At 40.6% G+C, this 20,659-nt stretch overlaps 1 protein-coding gene across 4 annotated transcripts in view; it reads left to right on the top strand.

Annotated features, from left to right (window-relative positions):
- The window catches only part of LOC143213463 (nephrin), a 561,898-nt gene that overhangs the window by 463,981 nt on the left and 77,258 nt on the right, over positions 1–20,659 (top strand). For all 4 annotated transcript variants that reach the window (XM_076433355.1, XM_076433354.1, XM_076433357.1 and 1 more), the window contains exons 8-10: positions 4,126–4,270; positions 11,791–11,921; positions 16,506–16,665. In XM_076433355.1, the coding sequence (XP_076289470.1) occupies positions 4,126–4,270; positions 11,791–11,921; positions 16,506–16,665 (436 nt within the window). The remainder of the gene's footprint in view (positions 1–4,125; positions 4,271–11,790; positions 11,922–16,505; positions 16,666–20,659) is intronic.

Raw genomic sequence — 20,659 nt, 5'->3', positions numbered from 1 at the left:
AGGAACTAGTGCTATTAGGAGGTTGAAGAAGTTCTCGCTGTTTTTTTCATTAACTTAATTTTTTATTTTATAAAATTAGTAGAAAACATGTCATTGAAAGTATTGTCCATCGCTAACCACTACTTTTTCCCATCTTTTTGGCAGCATACGAATTCCACGTGAGAAAAACGACATGTCGCACAGTGGGCTGTATGCCCGATTTCAGCGGTCAGAATTCAATTTTTAAAACTTTACATAAATTGTAAAATTTTTGTGGCTTGAGTTAGTTGAACATCTGAGGAACAATCCCCCATCATTCGTTTTCCCATTCATGTATCCATAAAGCATCGAAATTTGTCGAAAGTTTGAAATTCTTGTTACCTTATTTACATACACTAACAGATTTTTGTTTTATGGAAGTTTTTTTAGCCGAGTATAAGGTATGCTTTTAAGAGAAATTCACTCTTGTACTATATACATTTTTTTAGTTATTAATATTTAAAGATAGCCAACGATTCAGTCACTTTATTTATGATTCTAAGACTTTGGTAATGACTTTGTTATACCTCCGGGTGCGACCGGGTGTTCATTTCTGTGCCATTGTGTTCTTTGAAGTTTTCTGATTAGTATGCAAGAAAAACGGCTGCTACTACGCGCTACTCCGTGTTTTATAGTTGATCTACGAAAAAATGGCCATCGCGCGCGCGCGAAAATCGCAGCATTTCTCACATCCTACATGTTCGCACTCGCTATATCTTTGTATTAATTTAAATAAATACTAAATAATAATAATAAACACACAATATACACTAAAATAAGAAAACAGTATACACATGAAATCTAAATAATATACAGGGTGAGGCAATAACTATGTCAGCTATGATTATTGCCTTTATTTGTAACTAGCTTTTGCCCGCGGCTTCGCTCGCATAGGAAAGTGTTTAATGCCCTCGGAAATTGATATTGTTTCTCCATAAAACCTTTTAACCTCCCATTCACCCCTATAAAGTTTCAAACCCCCTTTTCACCCCCTTAGGGGTTGAATTTTTCAAAATGTCGAAATAGGTGTTTGATTATTTGTATCAAAGAGCATTCAGATCAAGTATCAAGCAAATCCGACCACGAACAATATATTCCTCATACAAACGTTTCAACCCCTTTTCACCCCCTTAGGGGTTGAATTTCGAAATATCCTTTCTTATCTCTTGTACAGATCACATGAAGGAAACCTCTGTGCAAAATTTCAGCTTTCTAAGTCCAAGGGTTTAGCCTGGGCGTTGATAGGTGAGTGAGTGAGTCAGCACTACATTTTTATATATATAGATAATATGAAGAAATGTTATCGACAAAATTTTCACGGTATAGAGGGGGACATATTGTGACATGAACATTTTCTGCATGGGTGGAGGCATAGAGGAGATTTCAAGGTCACCTTGATTTTTTTAAATCGAAAGACCTACTTTTTATATCATGAATCGATAGACTATCGAATTCCGAGTAAAAATGTATTGACGTCCATATGTCTTAAATCTAATAGTTAACGATATATTATCGAAATAATGTTCTTTCTTCTTTCGATAATATCTCGTTAACTATTAGGTTTAGGACATACGAAGGTATAAAATGGTATAAAAAAAGGACATTCATTTTAAAAAAATCAAGGTGACCTTAAAATCTCCTCTATGCCTCCACCCACGCAGAAAATGTTTGTGCCACAACATGCCCCCCCTCTGAACTGTGCAAATTTTGTTCATAACATTTTTCCATACTATTATAAATAACGGAGATTATTCTTTGTAATAACTATTTTGAAAAGATATTTTAATTGTAAATGATTACACTTTTCGATAGTGTACATAAAATAGACGAATAACAAGTAAAATTTTATGGCCATTTTTCCGAGGACATGTTTTTTGGCTTCCTGAAAAAAGTGGTTGGGTTGTGAGACACTCGAAAAAAATCAACTAAAAGTGGTAAAATATAAAGTAAAACCCATGTAACTTTAAGCAAAAATGAATTTTTATTTATTTTAAAGACATTAAGTGGCCCCAAAGAAGTTAAAAAGAATGGCAAAAAATTGAAAAAAGCAAAGAATGGCGAAGAAAAGTAAAAAAAAATATAATGAATGGAAGGATTCAATAATGATCTTCCTCTTCGTCATCCAAGTCGCTGTCACTATGTTTGCATGCGAAAAACGAGATATGCGCAAAAATTCCATCAATTCTTCATCGCAAACTGTGGAAATATCGTCAAAATGGCTGTCAACTTTCTTCGCATAACGCTGTAACGTGCTCTTATCATCGCCATATTCTTTGGCAGCCTTTCTTGTGCCTTTCTTTTCCAGCAAATGATCTTTAACGGCACTAAGCACGGCATTAAAATTAATTTCTTTGTTTGCGGGCGATTTTCTTGGAGTTGACATGACTATAAATTCAAAAAGTAAACCAAAACAAACGTTAAATGACAAATAAACACTTAATTCTAACACAAACAACGATATTTAACAGTTCTAGTTCGTTTCTAGTACAAAAAACTAGTGTCTCACAACTCACAACCGAACCACTATGGTGTCTCATAACCTAACCATGATGCCATTCCGAATGTGACAGAAAAAACTGTGTTTGTCGTATATGCGCAAAACTCAATATTTCATCGTAAAATGTAAGGAAAACACGGCAGAAGTTTAGTATAGTGACAACGCCTGCGGTAGTGTTAAGCGTATATGGTGAGGGGGGAGGAGGGTAATACGAAACCAAAAGAATTATTTTGCGGAAATGAACGGTTTGCGTGATATTTTCAAAAAACTGCTACTGTTACTGCATCGGGATCTAACGTATGCCTGCACGTTCCTGGCAGCGCATGGGTCGGAAAATAAAAATAAAAATAAAAATAGGTTAGGGGTTAGGTTATTTGAAAATTCTGGATGACATCTGCAATGGGAAGATTATGCGATCAGAATTAGTTAGGGTTAGGTGGGGGGGGGGGCCGTCAGGCCAGCCCGACCACGCATACGAAAATCCAGGAATAGTCTCACAGAAAAAAGTGTCTTAAAGTTCCTTCAAAATCCGAAAATGGGAGGTTCCTGAGATCATTTGAAGCGACATTTTCCTTTGCAAAAATGGCGTTAGGTTAGGGTTAGGGTTAGGTTAAGAAGTTACTAACGAAGAAACACGGTCTAATCAGCGCGGCTACAGCGAACGGAATCGAGTGACAAGTCCCGCTTAGCTTGGCGTCACTGATTGATCCGTATTTTTCGTTAACAACTCCTAAACAAAGCCGCGGGCGACATTTTTGCAAAGGAAAAAGTTGTTTAAAATGTGTAACCATGTAACATATTTAAATTTCATAAAAATCGGAAAGGATTACCTCTTTAAATAATTATAGTTTTTTGCGAATATCTCGGTAACCATTCATTTCCGCAAAATAATTCTTTCGATTTCGTATTACCCTCCTCCCCCCTCACCATACGCGCCTAACACCCACCACCGCAGGCGTTGTCACTATACTAAACCGCCGCCAAATGAGTAAAAGTTTTGGAAATTGATTTTTACACACCGTATCTAATATAAGCAACACGTCTATACACCTCGGTGCTAGCACAGAAACTAACAGACGTCAAAACAAAAATTTGACAGCTGACAGATTGGAATTATCGCGATTGCGCGATGGATAAAAACGACTGTCTCACAACCCAACCCGTCTCACAACCCAACCACCTCCCCTACAAAAAGTAGAAATCTCAAGCTTTAAAATGGTTGTTTTTTCATCAAATTTGGATAAATTTTAGCAAAGTTACAGCAGTTTGAGTATTGAGCGAATTTTGGACTAGCTGTGGCCGCTGAAATCGAGCATACAGCCCACTGTGTGTCGTTTTGATCGGTGGTTTAGTGTTAATTCGAAATCTAGCAAGAGCTTCCGGAAGGCCGTGGTTATTCGCCACGTTTTCATTTTCGAATATCTGTGCGAGATCGAGCTGAATCTCGGAAATCGATCTCCTCCTGTAGAGCGGCTAGCAAAGTAGCAAAGGCTAGTAGAGGGCTAGCAGAGGTCCACGGGAGACCGGCATTGTTTTTTCTGTGGTTTCCCCCGGTCAGATTACCGAACCGTTCGGTAAACTGTTTGAAATTCATGAAAGCTATATCGTAGATGAGCCCCGACAACAACGTCACCACCAGTATTCTCACCTTCGTGCCGAGTATCGAGGACGCCGGGAAGTTCCTCTCCTGCCACGGCAGCGTGCCGGATATCCCGGATTCCGAGATGGAGGACGGATGGAAGCTCGACATACACCGTAAGTGTTCTTCCCACAGGAAGTTTCATATAAATGGAAAGCTGCGACACGGGCATGTCGCCGCATGACACGTGGCCGAGATCCTCCGGGGAACTAAATAAAATGAACACACGTGGCCATACTTCCCTGGAAGCGCGATTTCGCGAGATCGTAATCGGCTTCTTCGGCAAACTGAAATCTGCTTGGTCCACGGAAACTACCGAATCCTGAATACTCGATCAATTTTCGTCGAGTGGTGACTCACTGATGAGTAGACTGCGGATCTTTATGCACAAAAAATATGCAAATATTCACTAAAAATATGATCAGAACTAATACAAAGAAATATTTATCAGTTGTGTTTTAATTAACAATTTATTTATACGAAAACACCATAATATGCGTTACAATAAGTTGCTAGTCATTTTTCCATGTTTGTAATACTTTGTTCATATGCTGAAAAAGTACGTTCTACGTCACAGGATGTAATGGGCACATATTTATATTTGCTCCAGGTTTCTTTTTTACCACTGCATCTATTTTAACACGAATTTGATCACCACATTCGCCAGAACACTTCTTCAATTTTCCAAACAGTTTTAATATTGTTGTGGTTTCATCACGTGAATTAACACTTAAATGTAGTCATTCACAAACAGAAATGTTTGCAATTTGGTCAAAAGAAATTTGAATGTTAATTTAACATTACCATGATAACTTGGTATACAAGCAGTTAAAAATGTTGGTTATGACTTTTCACGGTTTGAAAGAACCGCCAAATATTGACTGGCTCACATGTCGATCGATGATCTGATTCGTCCGTTTCAAGAGTTTCACGTTGTCTCACATCAGTAGTTTGTGTAGCGGCATGATAACAGCACGTGTTTTGTCGTTCCAAAGTATTTAAAATATTTTCATAAAGCAAGCGAGTAATAGATTTCATAATTAGATATTCAATGTTTAATTAACTGATGTCAGTATTCAATACGATATTCTTTTGTTTAATAATTTACAGACGCAATTATTAATTTCTCGAAAATGATCTAAACATAGATCTAAACGTCGACATTTGAATTTGATAAATTGCAAAATTGGTTTTAAGTAAAAATTCATCGAACCAGTGCGCCGAGAGCATCAATACATTTTGTATCAACAAATATACGATCGACAGTAAGGAAGATTTACACCTCTTAAATGTTCGATACAATCCATGAATATTTTCATCGAATTTGTTAAAGGTAAACCGACAGTTTCCAGTCTCTTTAGTGTGGCTGGAAGAGTTTGTAAATGTATAATACTGTTGTAAACGTGTAAAATTTTGTGCAACTTGTGTCTGTTGCAACACATTCTGAGCTGTTGGAATTGCAACTATATCAAACAAATCGCAGCAACATATAGTAAAATTATATAAAAGAAATATGTTATACCGGGTATTTAACCTACCTTGACCACCTTAAATATCTTTGTTGTTTTTAAAGATGCGTCAAATGTCTAAACGACAAAGTTGCATAGTAAAATGGGGCTCATACGACACCAAAAAAATTTTTGTTTTTATGTAATTTTTTTGGTATCGTGTGAGCCCCATTTTACTATTCAACTTTATTCTTCAGACATTTGACGTATCTTTAAAAACAACAAAGATATTCAAGGCGGTCAAGTTAGGTGAAATACCTTGTATATGTATGTGCATATGCACCTAGTAGAAAACATATGCAATATGCAAAATAATATTTGCATATCGAAACATGTATTCACATAAACATTCGCAGTCTACCGATGAGAAATAACTGATAAACTCTATTATTTTTGAATTTTCACTTAGACCACTTTCATAATTATCAGCACAAATATACTATTGCGAAACTAATCGGCCCGCGAGAGAGCGAGATAGGGCGCGTTCCTATCGATTACGCGAATTAAATTACGTGCCGTGCCGCGGTGTAATAAATCGGTCATCAGCCATATTTCATTTTTATTGGACAGCGGCGGGAAGGCGGGCGGGTTTTTCGGGCGGACGGATCCGCTCGCAAAAACCTGGGGCCGGACAACGCGGTTCCCGAAAATTCCGCTTCCACGTTCCCGGAAACCGATCGACCCCGATTCCCCGAACGGGCTTTTGCAAAATCGACCGGATCCCGTAATCTTCTCGTACCTATCCACGTACACACACCCCCGCTGACCGGAACTTTGAAATTAGTTTGGAATTTGAACTTCACACTAGAACTATCAAACTCGTTATAATGACGGATATCAGATGCCTTGGTTTACGATTACTGGACGCTACGCCGCGTCGCGCCGCGGCGAACGTGCTTTTGTGGCCGACCGGTTATTAAGTCAATTAATTTGTTCGCTTACTTAATAAACGACCCACGAAATCCGCCGGAAATTTGTCCTTAGCGTGTTCGTGCGACCAATTAATTCGCCGCGATTTTGATTGAGAGATCTACCGCGGTGTAGATCGGAACATGATTTGCGGATAGGATTGCAAGAATGTGGGACTTGGGAAACTGTGAAATTGTTGTTTATTAACTATTTTTTCTGTAAACAATGAATATGTACATATACTGAGAAGTCTATAGAATAGATACATTGCAAAAACAAATTAGTTTCTTGATTAACTTGCGAATGTAATAAGGAAAAACAAAAAATCGACTAAAATACACCAGCAAATAGTATTCGCACACTCCTTAATTCGAACTGCGTAGGGAACAGTTCTTAACGAAAACATACCATGTAAGCATAAACAAATTACGGTGTAAGTATGATTGATTTCCTCAGTATATTTAGAAACCTTGTTGGCATCAATAACATTTCAAAATTCCGAGATATTCAAAGTTATCGTTGAAAAATGGGACGGAAACGTACGGAAACAACGATAGAAAAAAGAAAAATTATTATTAACTTGCACAATGAGTGTAAAAGTTTAGCAGAAATTTCACGTATTGTAAGTAGACCTCGATCTACTATACAAAGTTTAATTGACACGTATGGGCTACGAAACAGACTGCAAAATAAATCAAGAAGTGGACGTCCACGAAAAATCAATCAATACACTGGTAGAGTTATTATTAGAATGGTAAAGACAAATCCAAGAATAAGTGCAATAAAAATAGTTGAACATATTAAAAATAATTTAAACATTGACGTATCTGCTAGTACCGTGCGCAGTTTTATACGAAATTCAGGATATCACGGACGGGTGGCCCGTAAAAAATTGTTCGTAAGTGAAAGGAATAGAAAGAAGAGACTGGAATTCGCAAATAATAATGTAACTACACCAGTGGAGTACTGGAATAAAGTGACCTTTACAGATGAAAGTAAGTTCAACAGTTTTGGGTCTGATGGACACTGTACCGTTTGGAGAAAAAAAAAATGCAGAATTGAAATCACAAAACTTAAAACCTACAGTCAAACACGGTGGAGGTTCAGTACTTGTTTGGGGCTGCATGAGTGCAGCTGGTGTGGCTCATTAGAATTTATTGATGGAATAATGAACCACAGGGTTTATATTGACATTTTGAAACGAAATCTGATCCTAGTGCAGAGAAAATGAATATTAAAGATGATGTCGTTTTCATGCACGATAATGATCCGAAGCATACTGCGTATAATACCAGAATGTGGATACTACATAACACACCGGCGTATCTGAAAACTCCGCCACAATCTCCCGATATCAATGTTATAGAACACCTGTGAGATTATTTATAACGACAGATCAGAAAACATGAAATTTCTTCAAAAGAGAGCTTAAAAAATGCACTGAAGGAAGAGTGGAACAAGATCCCACAACACGTGACCTCAAATTTAGTAAATTCAATACCGAGAAGCATTGCAGCGGTTATAAAGGCCAAAGGTTATCCAACCAAATATTAATTAATAATTTTTTAATGTCACATTAATTTATATTCCGTTTTTTTTCTCAAATTGTAAAAAGTTAAAAACTGTACGAATACTTTTTGTTGGTGTATTTTAGTCGATTTTTTGTTTTTCCTTATTACATTCGCAAGTTAATCAAGAAATTAATTTTCTTTGCATTTTGTATCTATTCTATAGACTTCTAGAATTCTAAGAATTTGTTTGAAATTTATCAGTGTACGGATACTTTCTACACCCACTGTAGTTATGATATTGTAGCAAGAGAGAGAAAGAGAGAGAGAGAGAGAGAGAGAGAGAGTTCTGAAACAAAATAGAGGGAACCTTAAGGACTACAAAGGGCAAAGGTCTAGTTCAACCGAAAAATCGCCGCGGATCTTTAGCTTCCTGAAGTTTCCGGGGTGCGGATCGTTGCGGGGTGCGATGGGGGTTGGGAATTTTTTCCGGTCGTATTCCGTCAGGCCAGGACCGCTCGTATCGGCTTCAAGCTCGATCTCCGGTCTCGCTATTAGCAAGAAATCCTCTCTCTCCCCGGGATGGCCGTTCGATATCGCTTCGCCCGCTGAAAACCGAACGGCTAGACGAGGCCGAGGGGTGAGCAGCAGCGGGACACAGAAGAAAAACGACGGAAGAGAGGAGAAAAAGAAAGGGAAAGAAGCGGGGAAAAAAGAGGGAAAGAGAGAGAGAGGAGAGAGAGGAGCCGCGAAAGAGCAGCCGCAATATCGATTCACGACGTTCACCGGCCGGGTCTTGCTTATGATTTCTCTCGCCCTCGGAACGCTCCTGGTAATACGAGTCCGCCGAACAAATCCGATAATTCCGCCGCAAGATTCGTGCCTGCAATAACGAGTAAATTTTTCCCTATTTCCCACCGTCGCCTTCTTTCTCTCCGTCTCCCCATTCTCTTTCTCTTTCTCTCTGGGACGAGCTAGACTCGTAACCGCAGCCTCTCCTTTCTTCTTTCGTCCCTTTCTATCTGAAATTACCGCTCGACGTGGCTAATGGAAAAAAAACGAGGAGCACCGCGGTGCACTGGGTTTGAGAGAGACTGAATGGGAGACAAAGAGCAGGGAGAGAATCGAGCTTGTAAAGTCACTGGGAAGAGGGAGGGGGAGAACGATTAGGATCGTGGAGAACGAAGTGTGTGAGATGTGGTGAGAGAAGATAAGTGAGAATAGGGGAAAATTGATGTATTAGGTTGTCTCAAAAGTTTAGTATTGTTTAATACGAGCACGTGCAAACAATGCGGTCGTCTGTTCTAGAGAAGGAAAGAATGAGGGAATTTCGAGAAAGAGAGAAATTGAGAAAGAGAGGGAGCGAGTGAAATGTAGGGGAAAAGAATCCCTGGAAATAGAACGATACAGAGAGAAGTGGTAAAAAGTGAGCGATCGAAAAAGTATGCGGAGGAAGGAGGAAATCAAGAGAGCAAAAGAGAGAAATAGAGAAAGAGTATGTCCAACCAGAGGGTCTAAAGAAAGAGAGAGAATAAAGTATACATATATAGAATCCCGAGAGATAGAAGGAAGCAGAGCGGAGCGATCAAACGCGAGATCGAAAAGCGGATGTAGAGAGAAAGAACCGAAAGCAGAACGAGAGGGTGAGGGAGCAGAACGTCCATGGAAGGGTCAACAGAGGCAAAGGTGGAGGGTGAGAGGGCAGGTTCGGACGAATGGAAAGAAGAAAATCGAGAAAACGAGGGAATCTTTAGCCGCGGATCGGCATGTACCATTAATTTCAGTGGAGCCGAGCTGATCTCCTCTGCTGGTCGCTTCTGCCTCTCTCTCTCTCTCTCTCTCTCTCTCTCTCTCTCTCTCTCTCTCTCTCTCTCTCTCTCTCTCTCTCTCTCTCTGTTTCTCTCTTTGTCGATCGCGTTCGTTCTCCGCGTGGCGTGGCTTTCTTCCTTTCGTTCTACGTCCCTTTAGCCTGTGTGCTCTGGCCCGGGGAAAAACTTTTATATTGGACAGTGAAATCACGGCGTTAATCTCCAGCGAGCGTGGCGGGAATGGGCGGTCTGCATAACACCGGGTTCGTTATACGGCTTCTGTATGGGCTGGGTGTCACGGGATTTATGGGTATATTCCGCGCGTGGACGTAAGAAAAATGGTCTATCGGACGTACGGATATTTTCTCTCTGCCTTTGAAATACAGTTTTCCAGCTCCACGAATGATCTTTAATGTACCAATATTAATTTTCCATTCTACTTGCCGCGTACGATGCTGTTTTCGCGAGGGAACTCATTCTCGATCGCTTAATTTCGAGTTCTGAGTCGATAGAAACTGTCTCGAAAAAATGAACTGATACGACAGTAAACGTTCCGAGCCCTGAAACATCGGCCAAACAATATTTCCTCTCGACTACTGATTATAACTTGTTTGTCTGCGATACGCGGATGATCCGATACGGCTTGGCAGGTCTCAAAGCAAGGCAGGGAAAGCAAAGTTTCCCGAATAGAACGGAGTAGGTGGAGTAGTTGATAACAAAATTATTCATGTCCCATCGGCTCCGTGGCATCGAGGCATTCGATTCTTGCACCAAAACGGGAACACTCCTCCGACCGTTGTCGGCGGAGGATGCGCCCGTGCGATTAAGCAGGAAACGTTGGTCCGGTTTTGGTTTGGCTTTCTGATCTCCGGCAGGCTGCCCCAGGGCACCGACCAAGGAGGATTAACCGGGGAAAATTGATTTTGTTGTTGCCGGGCCGGCGCGGTGGCCGGCGCAGTATTGTATCGGGCGGAAGTGGGAATTTAATTTGTTTGTGCTGAAAACGCTGGATAGGAACACGGATTGTTTGCTGCATCAACGATGCTTATTCTATAGACACATAATCGCCGGGATTCATCCTGTGCACACCGCTGACCGGGCCCTTATTGCTACGTTCGCGAAACGGGGCACTAGATGGGCGATTGCCGAACATTATTTACACCTCGGTAAGAAAATCTGTGTTGTTCTCGGTGTCTGCTGGGAGATTTCGGTGATTACGCAAACGTAAAGGTAAAGAAAGTGTGATGATATCGGCGCACATGTTCGATCGATAATAAAAGACGAGCAATTTTGCAAATTAATTAAACACTCAACGTTTCGATCCTGATGTGCATCATTTTCAAGAGTAGAATTTTGCCACATCAGGATTCGATCCACATCAGGATCGAAACGTTGAGTGTTTAATTAATTTGCGAAATTGCTTGTGTTTTATTATTGATCGAACCTGTGCGCCGATATCATCACACATGTAAAGGTAAAGGTCTTACGCAACGAAAATATACTAGATCGTATAAAATAAAACTGGAATTGGAGCCAAAACAGGTTCTCAATGCGAGCATAGGCTAAGCTAGTATTCAGGAAGGGGTAGTTTCAGGGTTGGCCACCCCGCTGCAGTCCCAAATTCGCGCGAGCAGCTTCCGAAATGCGCAAAATCGCCCTAAACACGTATCCTATAAACCCCACCGAAATTCCGCCTGGCACACAAATCATTTCCATACGACCGGTTGCCCGGCATCCTACGCGCGATAACTCTCCGCTTTCTTGCGGCTCGTTGGCGCGCCACGTCGAAAACGCGGAACGTCGTCGTCGTCGTCGTCGCCGTCGCCTCCTGTACTTGCTTCACTGGCTAGCCAGCAAAACATCGAAACCATTTCTTACATGAACCTAACCGTTGAACTTTCAGACCAACCAGTGGTTACGCTGGAGCTTGGCAGCAATTTGAACCTGAGCGCAATCCGCGAGGGTATCGACGTCTACTTCGAGTGCAACATCAAATCCAATCCGTGGGTTTACAAGGTCTCCTGGCGACATAACGTGAGTCCAAACACGCTTGTATATACGGTAGCATGTACATTCTGTCAAAAAAGTACCGGGAATTGGTCAATGAAACACAAAATATGTATAATACTATTCATCCAAATTTATTGTATCGCCTTCAAAGTAGGCCCCTTTCGAAATAATACACTTATGCCGACGAATAACCCAATCATCAAAACATTTTTTAAACGCATTTTTTTGGAATCAACTTCAGTACTCGCCGCGAATTCTCTTTTATGTCATCTATCGACAGAAAACAGGTGCCTCGAAGTGGTAATTTGAGTTATGGAAAAAGAAAAAAGTCGGCCGGAGCCGTATCAGGGGAATACGGTGGCTGCTCGATAAGATTTGTTGAGTGTTTGGCCAGAAATTCGTTCACAATCATAGTTGAAGACGTTGATGGCCCACCAGAGCGAGGCAAATCTTCCACCACATCTCGACCGCTTTTAAATGCACTGTACCACTCATACGCACGTGTTTTTGATAAAGTCGATTTGCCGCAAACCTTATGTAACATTTTCAGCGCTTCGGCACACGAAACTCCATTTGCAATGCAAAATTTAAGGCAGATTCTTTGTTCGATATTTTTATCCATTGTAAAAATCGCAGAACACACTTGAGATGAACTGACATAATGGCGCACTGTAAACAAACTAAATGACAAGTGACGCTCAAACTCCGCGTGAGTATAGAGGACAGTTGTGCCAACTTAGCGACAAAAAGAATTTCAACAATCCCTTTAAGCGGGCTTTTTAAATGATCGATTCCCGGCACTTTCTTGACAGAATGTAAACTCTGTTGAAAAGAGATATTTGAATATCGCCGATAGAAAAAGATATAAAATTGTATCCGCTTAAAAAAGATCAAAATCACCCAAAGATGGCTAAAAAAAGACTCAAAGAACACACGGCCCCACACCACGGTACAAAATCTACAATCCTCGTTCAGCCCTACCTTAAAAATTCTCTTCCGAGCTGGAAAAACGCGCAGAAAATTGACAGCGAAAATAACACGGTATCCTCTCGGCGCATGAACTCGAAGATTTCCGGGAGTCCTTTGGCAAAACGGCAAACTTTTTGAAAACGTGACTCGCGTCGTTTTACGTCGCCACCCCCTTCGGTAGGGTTGTCGGGAAAGGGGGTGAGAGAGTGTATCGAGAAAAGGGAGAACACGGTAGAGGATGGAAACGTTCGCCACGGGCCGGGCTAACGAATCTGCGACGCAGTTCCGGAATCGATAAATTAGAGCCGACCCGGATCGAGTTCGGGCCGGGCCGGGCTTGAAGCTTAATCGGGAGACGAGATAAGGGGAGACGGGCTGCGCACCTGTGACGCGAACTTTCCGTTTAAAATTTACATGCTGATACCGGCCGACCGGGAACTGGCGCGTAAGCGTTCTTTGAACTAATAGCTGCCGGTTACCGTCGATAAGAAATTTATCGGCGAATTTCGAAACTGTTGACGTATCCCTAAGCGCGGCCCTAGCGCGCGTTTAAACTTACACGGGAGGCGGACCGAGCACCTGATTATCTGCGGTATCAAAGTCGACCCGCTCGAGCAAAGAAACATTTTCGTGTCTGGAACAATTTTCGAATCAACAGATTCGAAATCGATCATTTGACGTAATTGATTAGACACGACTCGGATCTCTAGATTTTGCCAAACACAATTCTAATTTCTCGACAAAAGCAATTGAAGAAGTGTGCCAGTCGTAACGAGAACTCTATCTACACAAGAAGTTAATTACAGACGTTCCCCGCTATAGCGTAGCGGCATACGGCGCGATTCTAGAGAGGAAATTCGACAACCGATTGATCGTCAACCAGGCTGGCTTCGAGGCGTTGTTGTCTGGCTGAGCCTCAAGACGCGGGGGTGGTAATACGATTATAAGGAAGCTGGCAAAGCACGATTAGAGCCACGGGGAAATGTGTATCCGCGGTTAATGAGATCCACCAATCGACTCGGTTACCAGCTCTGACACAAGCTCGCCGCCACCGGATTTGTTTAATGATTAGTTGCATCGATCAGGGGCCGCGCCGTTCAATATTAATCTGTTTGATGTTTATGAGCCGACGCGAGTCGATCCGCGACAAATATTGACGCCACTAACCCGTTTGTCCTCTGTCCAGAGTTTGTTTATACAAATTACTCCCTCTCCTCGGATTTTACGATCCCAAATTAGACACAATTTTCTGCTATCGACCCTTGAATCGGTAAACTGCTAATTTTACAAAAATTGTCTGCACTAATTGCCGCTAGATCAAATATACATTCTGTCAAGAAAGTACCGGGAATCGATCATTTAAAAAGCCCGCTTATAGGGATTGTTGAAATTCTTTTTGTCGCTAAGTTGGAACAACTGTCCTCTATACTCACGCAGAGTTTGAGCGTCACTTGTCATTTAGTTTGTTTACAGTGCGCCATTACGTCAGTTCATCTCAAGTGTGTTTTGCAATTTTTGCGAATTTTCTGCGAAAACTCAATCGCGTTAAGGTCGCTGAAGACATGTTAGAACGAGTCAATTCCGACCCCACATTCATAAAACGCATTGTAACTGGTGATGAGACATGGGTTTACGTGTTTCACATGCAAACCAGTCAACAAGCTTCGGAATGGCGCCTTCCAATTGAGCCGAAACCGAAATAAGCACGTCAAATTCGATCAAAAGTGAAGGTGATGTTGACAGTTTTTTTCGATTACCGCGGTGTTGCGCACTCGGAATTCTTGCCACAAGGTGAGACAGTAAATAAAGAATATTATCTGAGTGTTATGCGGCGTTTGAGAGAGCAAATTTGTCGAAAAAGACCAGATTTGTGGAAAGAAAACTCATGGATTTTGCACCACAATAACGCACCATCTCGCAAGGCTATCATTGCGAACGAATTTCTCTGGCCAAAAACTCAACAAATCTTATCGAGCAGCCACTGTATTCCCCTCATATGGCTCCGGCCGACTTTTTTCTTTCTCCAAAACTCAAATTATCACTTCGAGGCACCCGTTTTCTGTCGATAGATGACATAAAAGAGAATTCGCGGCGAGTACTAAAGTTGATTCCAAAAAATGCGTTCAAAAAATGTTTTGATGATTGGGTTATTCGTTGGCATAAGTGTATTATTTCGAAAGGGGCCTACTTTAAAGGCGATACAATAAATTTGGATGAATAATACAAATTTTGTGTTTCATTGACCAATTCCCGGTACTTTTTTGACAGAATGTACAATATTTTTTAGTTGATCTCTTTTTAGTTGAAAGTAAATAGAATTGTCCTTCATTCACTGAACAGAATATTGAAATATAAAATTCCAACGATTCCAAAGTTATTTCTTATCCAGGATTTCAAAGGAATATAATTTCACGCGGAACGATTACGATCCCCCCTGTCATAGTTCGCAGGGAGGGGGGATTTATTTTAAACGAATGCAGACGCCGTGCCGCGCCGGGGCCCTTTGTGCCGGTATATTACTCGAGTTCCATAAATATTTACCTCCCCGCGCCACGGATCATAATGTCATTGTACTCGGGGAAACGTCCGAGACACGAGTCTTTGTCGATTCTTCGTGTGATTCGGAAGGGACACGGCCGGTGGTGAGTTTTAGCGGGTCGAAGCGAAGGGAGAAGGGCGGGGCTGAGGATTTCCCGTCCCATTCCTAGTCCCAGTGTATTTCGCGGAAATTCAAAGGAGCTTTCCGACACTCGAAAAAGAAGAAAACGGAGGACATTGTCGCGCCACGGCGCACCGTTGAGAAATTGAAAAACTGTCGGCGACCTTTCATCCCCCTTTTTTTCTGTCTCTCTTTTCTTCCGCGCGTTTTTTCCCACGCCTTCCGTTTGTTTCGCGAGGAAACATTCGCGCGCCCGCGCGCGTGCGAGTGTCTTCTCGGATGTCGCAAATCTGCAATATCAACACGTTGTTCGCTGCCATTTGCAACGCACGCCTGCGTCCGCCTGTCTCGTAAATTTCGCCCTTGCTAGCAAAAGTTTGCAATTTTGCGAATATTTTGCATTCGTCGGAAGACGCACACCGAGTCGAATGTCTTGGACCTTGCAAAAATTCCCGAGTCTCTACAGAGTATCTTTCTTGACAGTTTTGCTTTTATATTTATTTTGAAAATGCAAGCGGCACAATAATATTAATTTTTTGCGCAATTCTGTCGGGTTTGATACTAAAGCATTTTTTGAAAATTTTTATAAACCATAAATGCATAGAGATCTGCAGTGCAGCGATAACATTTCAAGAATTTAGAAATAGCCTTGTGTTTTGCTTGCAACTTTGTTAGAATTATTAATAAAAGAAACACAAATGTGTATGTAGCTCTTCTGCCTTGCAATTAATTCCGAGAATTTTTATTTTTCATAAAAGTCCACAGTGCTATAATGAACAAAAAGACGATAGCATTTAAAACTTCGACGGGCGGATACACGGCTCGAACAACGCGCACAGTAAAAGCGTTTTGTTCCGTCGAAAAAAGGGAACGTTTTGTTTCGTATAAAAAGAAGAACGTTCCCATCCGGCGTCGTCTGGGCGGAGCTTATGATGTTTGTTAGCGAACGAAGAGATATATTTTGACGTTCCGTTTCACAGGGAAATCCATTGTATCATAATCCAGCGACCGGCACGATAATCAGCAACCAAAGCCTGGTGTTGCAAAGCGTGACTCGCAGCAGAGCCGGTATCTACACCTGCATTGGCAGCAATCAGGAAGGCGACGGAGAGAGCAATCCTCTGATTCTGGACATCAAATGTGAGTACCCCGGTGTTTCGCCTCTCTCTCTCTCTCTCTCTCTCTCTCTCTCTCTCTCTCTCTCTCTCTCTCGCTCTCTCTGTGTGTATATGTTTGTTTCGAAATCGATTCGTATTCACCGTTGCGAAATACGGATACAAGGATTATATTTATTTACTCGGTTTAAGTCCCGACGTTGTACGTTTTCCAACGAGATGATATTTGCACGAGCGACGATCCGGTTATAAAAACGCCATCTCGTTTCGACGAACCTATCAACGATTTTTAAACTGTTGTCACAGGTTCGAAATCGTTTTCACTATTTTTTTTACCTTAATTCGGTAACCAATGACTTACTATTTTGATTGTTTCCCTTTATGTGACCTGGTTTCTGTTTACTGTTACTGTTTACTGTTTACTGCAGGGACCAAAAATAACAGTTATCCTAAAATTTTCTACGATAAAAAAAATCATGAATAAAAAGTTGATTATTATTGAAATCTAAGATAATCTACACAAAATATAAAGAAAAAAATTCGGAGAACAAAATGATCAAGAAATGTCGGATAGTGTCCAAAAAATTGGATTTTCCTGGATAACTGTTATCGATGAAGAAAAACTGTTTCGATTGCTCAAAGCAGTTATCGATGAGAGAAATTTATTTCGATCCGCCATAACATTTATCGATAATCGAATTTCTCTTCACTTGTTCATAATAATTATTGATGAGAAAATTCATTTCGGTTGCTTATGTAATTATTGAGTTGTCTACTCTTTTTCGGATGGAGCAAGCCTGTGAAATTCATTGAGATGGTTTCGTACAACAAGACAAATCAACAGACCATAAGAACAACACAAAATCAGTTTGTTGACTGTCTTTGTTCACGAACGACTCTGTTCCATTCTGGAAAAACGTATCGATATAGACGAAAATATTATATGTAGATTACTGAACGAACCTTTACTGCTCTAAAATTAAGGCTAGAGATTTGCGGTTGGTCCAGTCAACGAAAAGTTGTAGAGGGAAATGGAAGGAACACAATTTTTAACTTCGGGTCTTTGTTTGGACTAGTTAGGAGGTAAACATACTAAAAGTCCCCACTGCTAGGAGGTGAGCGGGATGCAGGGAGGCACCTTCTACGAAGGTCCCCTTTTTCGGTTTTCCGCTTATATCTCGGAAACTATGCATCCTAGCGATAAGACCATTCAATACGAAATTAAAGCTGACAAAATGTGCCACGAGATTGATTGGATTCAGTTTATCGCTATTTCGCATAGTTTCCGAGATATCCGCGCTCAAAGTTCACTAATTGTGCTGAAAAGTTAGCTAGTAAAATAAGGCAAAAATTTCTTTATCACAATTAGTGAACTTTGAGCGCGGATATCTCGGAAACTATGCGAGATAGCGAAAAACTGAATCAAATCAATCTTGTGGCACATTTTGTCAGCTTTAATTTTGTATAGAATGATCTTATCCCTAGGACACATAGTTTCTGAGATATAAGCGGAAAACCGAAAAAGGAGACCTTCGTAGAAGGTGCCCCCCTGCACCCCGCAGGGTTTTAGTATATTTACCACCTAACTAGTCCAAACAAAGTCCCAAAGTTAAAAATTGTGTTCTTTCCATTTCCCTCTACACCCCCCTTATGAGCATTCATTGACTGGACTAGGTGTAATTTGTGAGGACAGTATTTGGAAAATCTCATGTTTGTCACATTAAATTTTGATTGTAGCAATTAATTCTGTGAATAAAAAATTTATGAAATAATTGATTGTCTACCATTTAAAAGTTGTTCTATTTAATAATAACATTACAAATTTCCTTCATCAATAACTGTTATGAGCGATCGAAATGAACTTCTCTCATTGATAACTGTTATAACTAGACTGCGGATTTTACGCATTTATGACAATAATGAGTTGGTGTAATTTAAAATAGCAGAAATATTTGAGAAATTTAAATATGCTGTTATACTATTTTCAATCTACTAAATATAGTCGGGAAGAAAATAAATTTCTATTTCACTCCAGTTTGTTGCAATTCTGGTAAGAAATTTTTATTTTGCGTAGAGATCCGCAGTCTAGTTATAAGTGATCGAAATGAATTTCTCTCGACGATAACATTTACCAACAAGAGAAAACATTTTCGGTTACTGATAATCCTCATTTGTAAGCAATACGATTTTAGTCGTTGAAATACTTCTATTCCATGACTTTTTTCTTTTTAAATTTTTAAATGCTTTCGGCGCAACGGTTCGATCGTTTATTACGAATTATGAAGCAATTTTGCTGATTGTCAAACAAAATCAACGTTTCGATCCTAGTTTGGATCTTTTTGAAGATCCAAAATTGCTTTATAATTCGTAATAAACGATCGAACCGTTGCGCCGAAAGCATTTAAAAATTTATTAACAGCAAATACGATCGATAGAAGAAACATATTTTTTTCTTTTTGGTTGTAACAGTTAGGGTCCCTGCTTTTCAGCGCTGACTTTCGCAACTTTCTTTGTCGTTTCTTTCCTGTACGACGACCTTTACGAGCGAACAGAATACAATTGCATGGAATTTAGGGACCGCATTTTGCATCGAAATAGTTGTAGAGCTGTCAGTTCCACTCGGTTCTGTTCAAGAAATGAAATTCTGTCAGCAAGAGATATTGTTACAATCTTCAGAGGTTCGAGGCACCCGTAACTGTCCAGGTGGGGTAGAAAGGCAGGACAGAGACAACCAGAAGGTGTATTCCTAACCACTACCCTCTAGCAAACAGACTCGACTTACTAATGAAACACGAACCCTGAAGTCTGTCATCGGTTCTGCAACGCGATGTCGTTCGAAAAATGTGATTTTCCCGAAACCCCTCGAGCCCCGATTACTTTCATTTTTCAGGGCATGGAAAGGCCATGCTGTACTGTCAGCACCGTGATAATATCGCTTTCACGCCGGAAAAATTTTGTCCAGTACAGTAATTTCAGTCCCGGTGTGTGAAAATAAACTGACGTCGATTCGTTTGACTTTCCACGGACGAGCATGGCCAACGATTCCGCGAAAAATTAAATTAGAGGCCTCCGGTCGTCGTGATTTCGCAAACTGCGATGATTCGAATCATTTTCCGGAATTCGGGCCCAGGATTTCGCGAGAATATTCGATTTACCGATGACTGGCGTTCACACGTAATTTGCTCATTGACAAATTCCGATATACTCCTCGAAAGAAACCATTAGTGCAATAAAAACAACAATGCAAGTCCTAGCCGATTAAGATGGTCAAAACTGCCCTTAGAGGTTTTTCAATGGCTCTTGAACCATTCAAAAGCTGACCAATAAAAACCCATCTGAGTAAATTTTCACCCCTCTAGCTTGCCCGTGAGGGTAGTTATAGGGAAAATTAGCTTTCGCGCTTTTCCGCTCATTTTCCGCTCTCGGATGTTTTCTAAAATTCTGAAAAGATGTGGCACGTGTCGGGTCTTAAGACACATTTTATAGAATTTTTTCAGATTTTTTGGTTGCGAACTACGGTCGTGAAAAATGAAAAACACTCAAAACGTCGGAAAAATGAAGATTTCTCAAAAATATGAAAACATGCTATTTTACTGTTTAGTGCCCTAATAAGCTACCATCAAAAGCAGTGTCCTCGATTTTTTTCAGATTTTTTGTTGTGGGAGATCATTGTCAAAAAGAATAAAAACCAAACTGCTTCGACGTTCTTGCTGCTAGAACGAAAGCTGGACTTGCAGGTTTTACCGTGGGGGTACCTGAGTACGACCATAGTCTGCAACCACAAAATTTGAAAAAATTCTATAAAATGTGTCTTAAGATCCGACACATGCCACATTTTTTTCAGAATTTTAGAAAACATCCGAGAGCGGAAAATGAGCGGAAAAGCGCGAAATGTAATTTACCCTATAACTACCCTCACGGACAAGCTATAGAGGGCTGAAATTTTACTCAGATGGAGTTTTATTAGTCAACTTTCGAATGATGAATTAATCGGCTGATGAATGTCCATTGTTTTATTT

The sequence above is a fragment of the Lasioglossum baleicum genome, chromosome 11, assembly GCF_051020765.1.
Source record: "Lasioglossum baleicum chromosome 11, iyLasBale1, whole genome shotgun sequence".
NCBI classification, from domain to species: Eukaryota; Metazoa; Arthropoda; class Insecta; order Hymenoptera; family Halictidae; genus Lasioglossum; species Lasioglossum baleicum.
The sequence above is the reverse complement of the archived record's forward strand: the minus strand, read 5'-3'. Positions and strand labels throughout refer to the sequence as shown.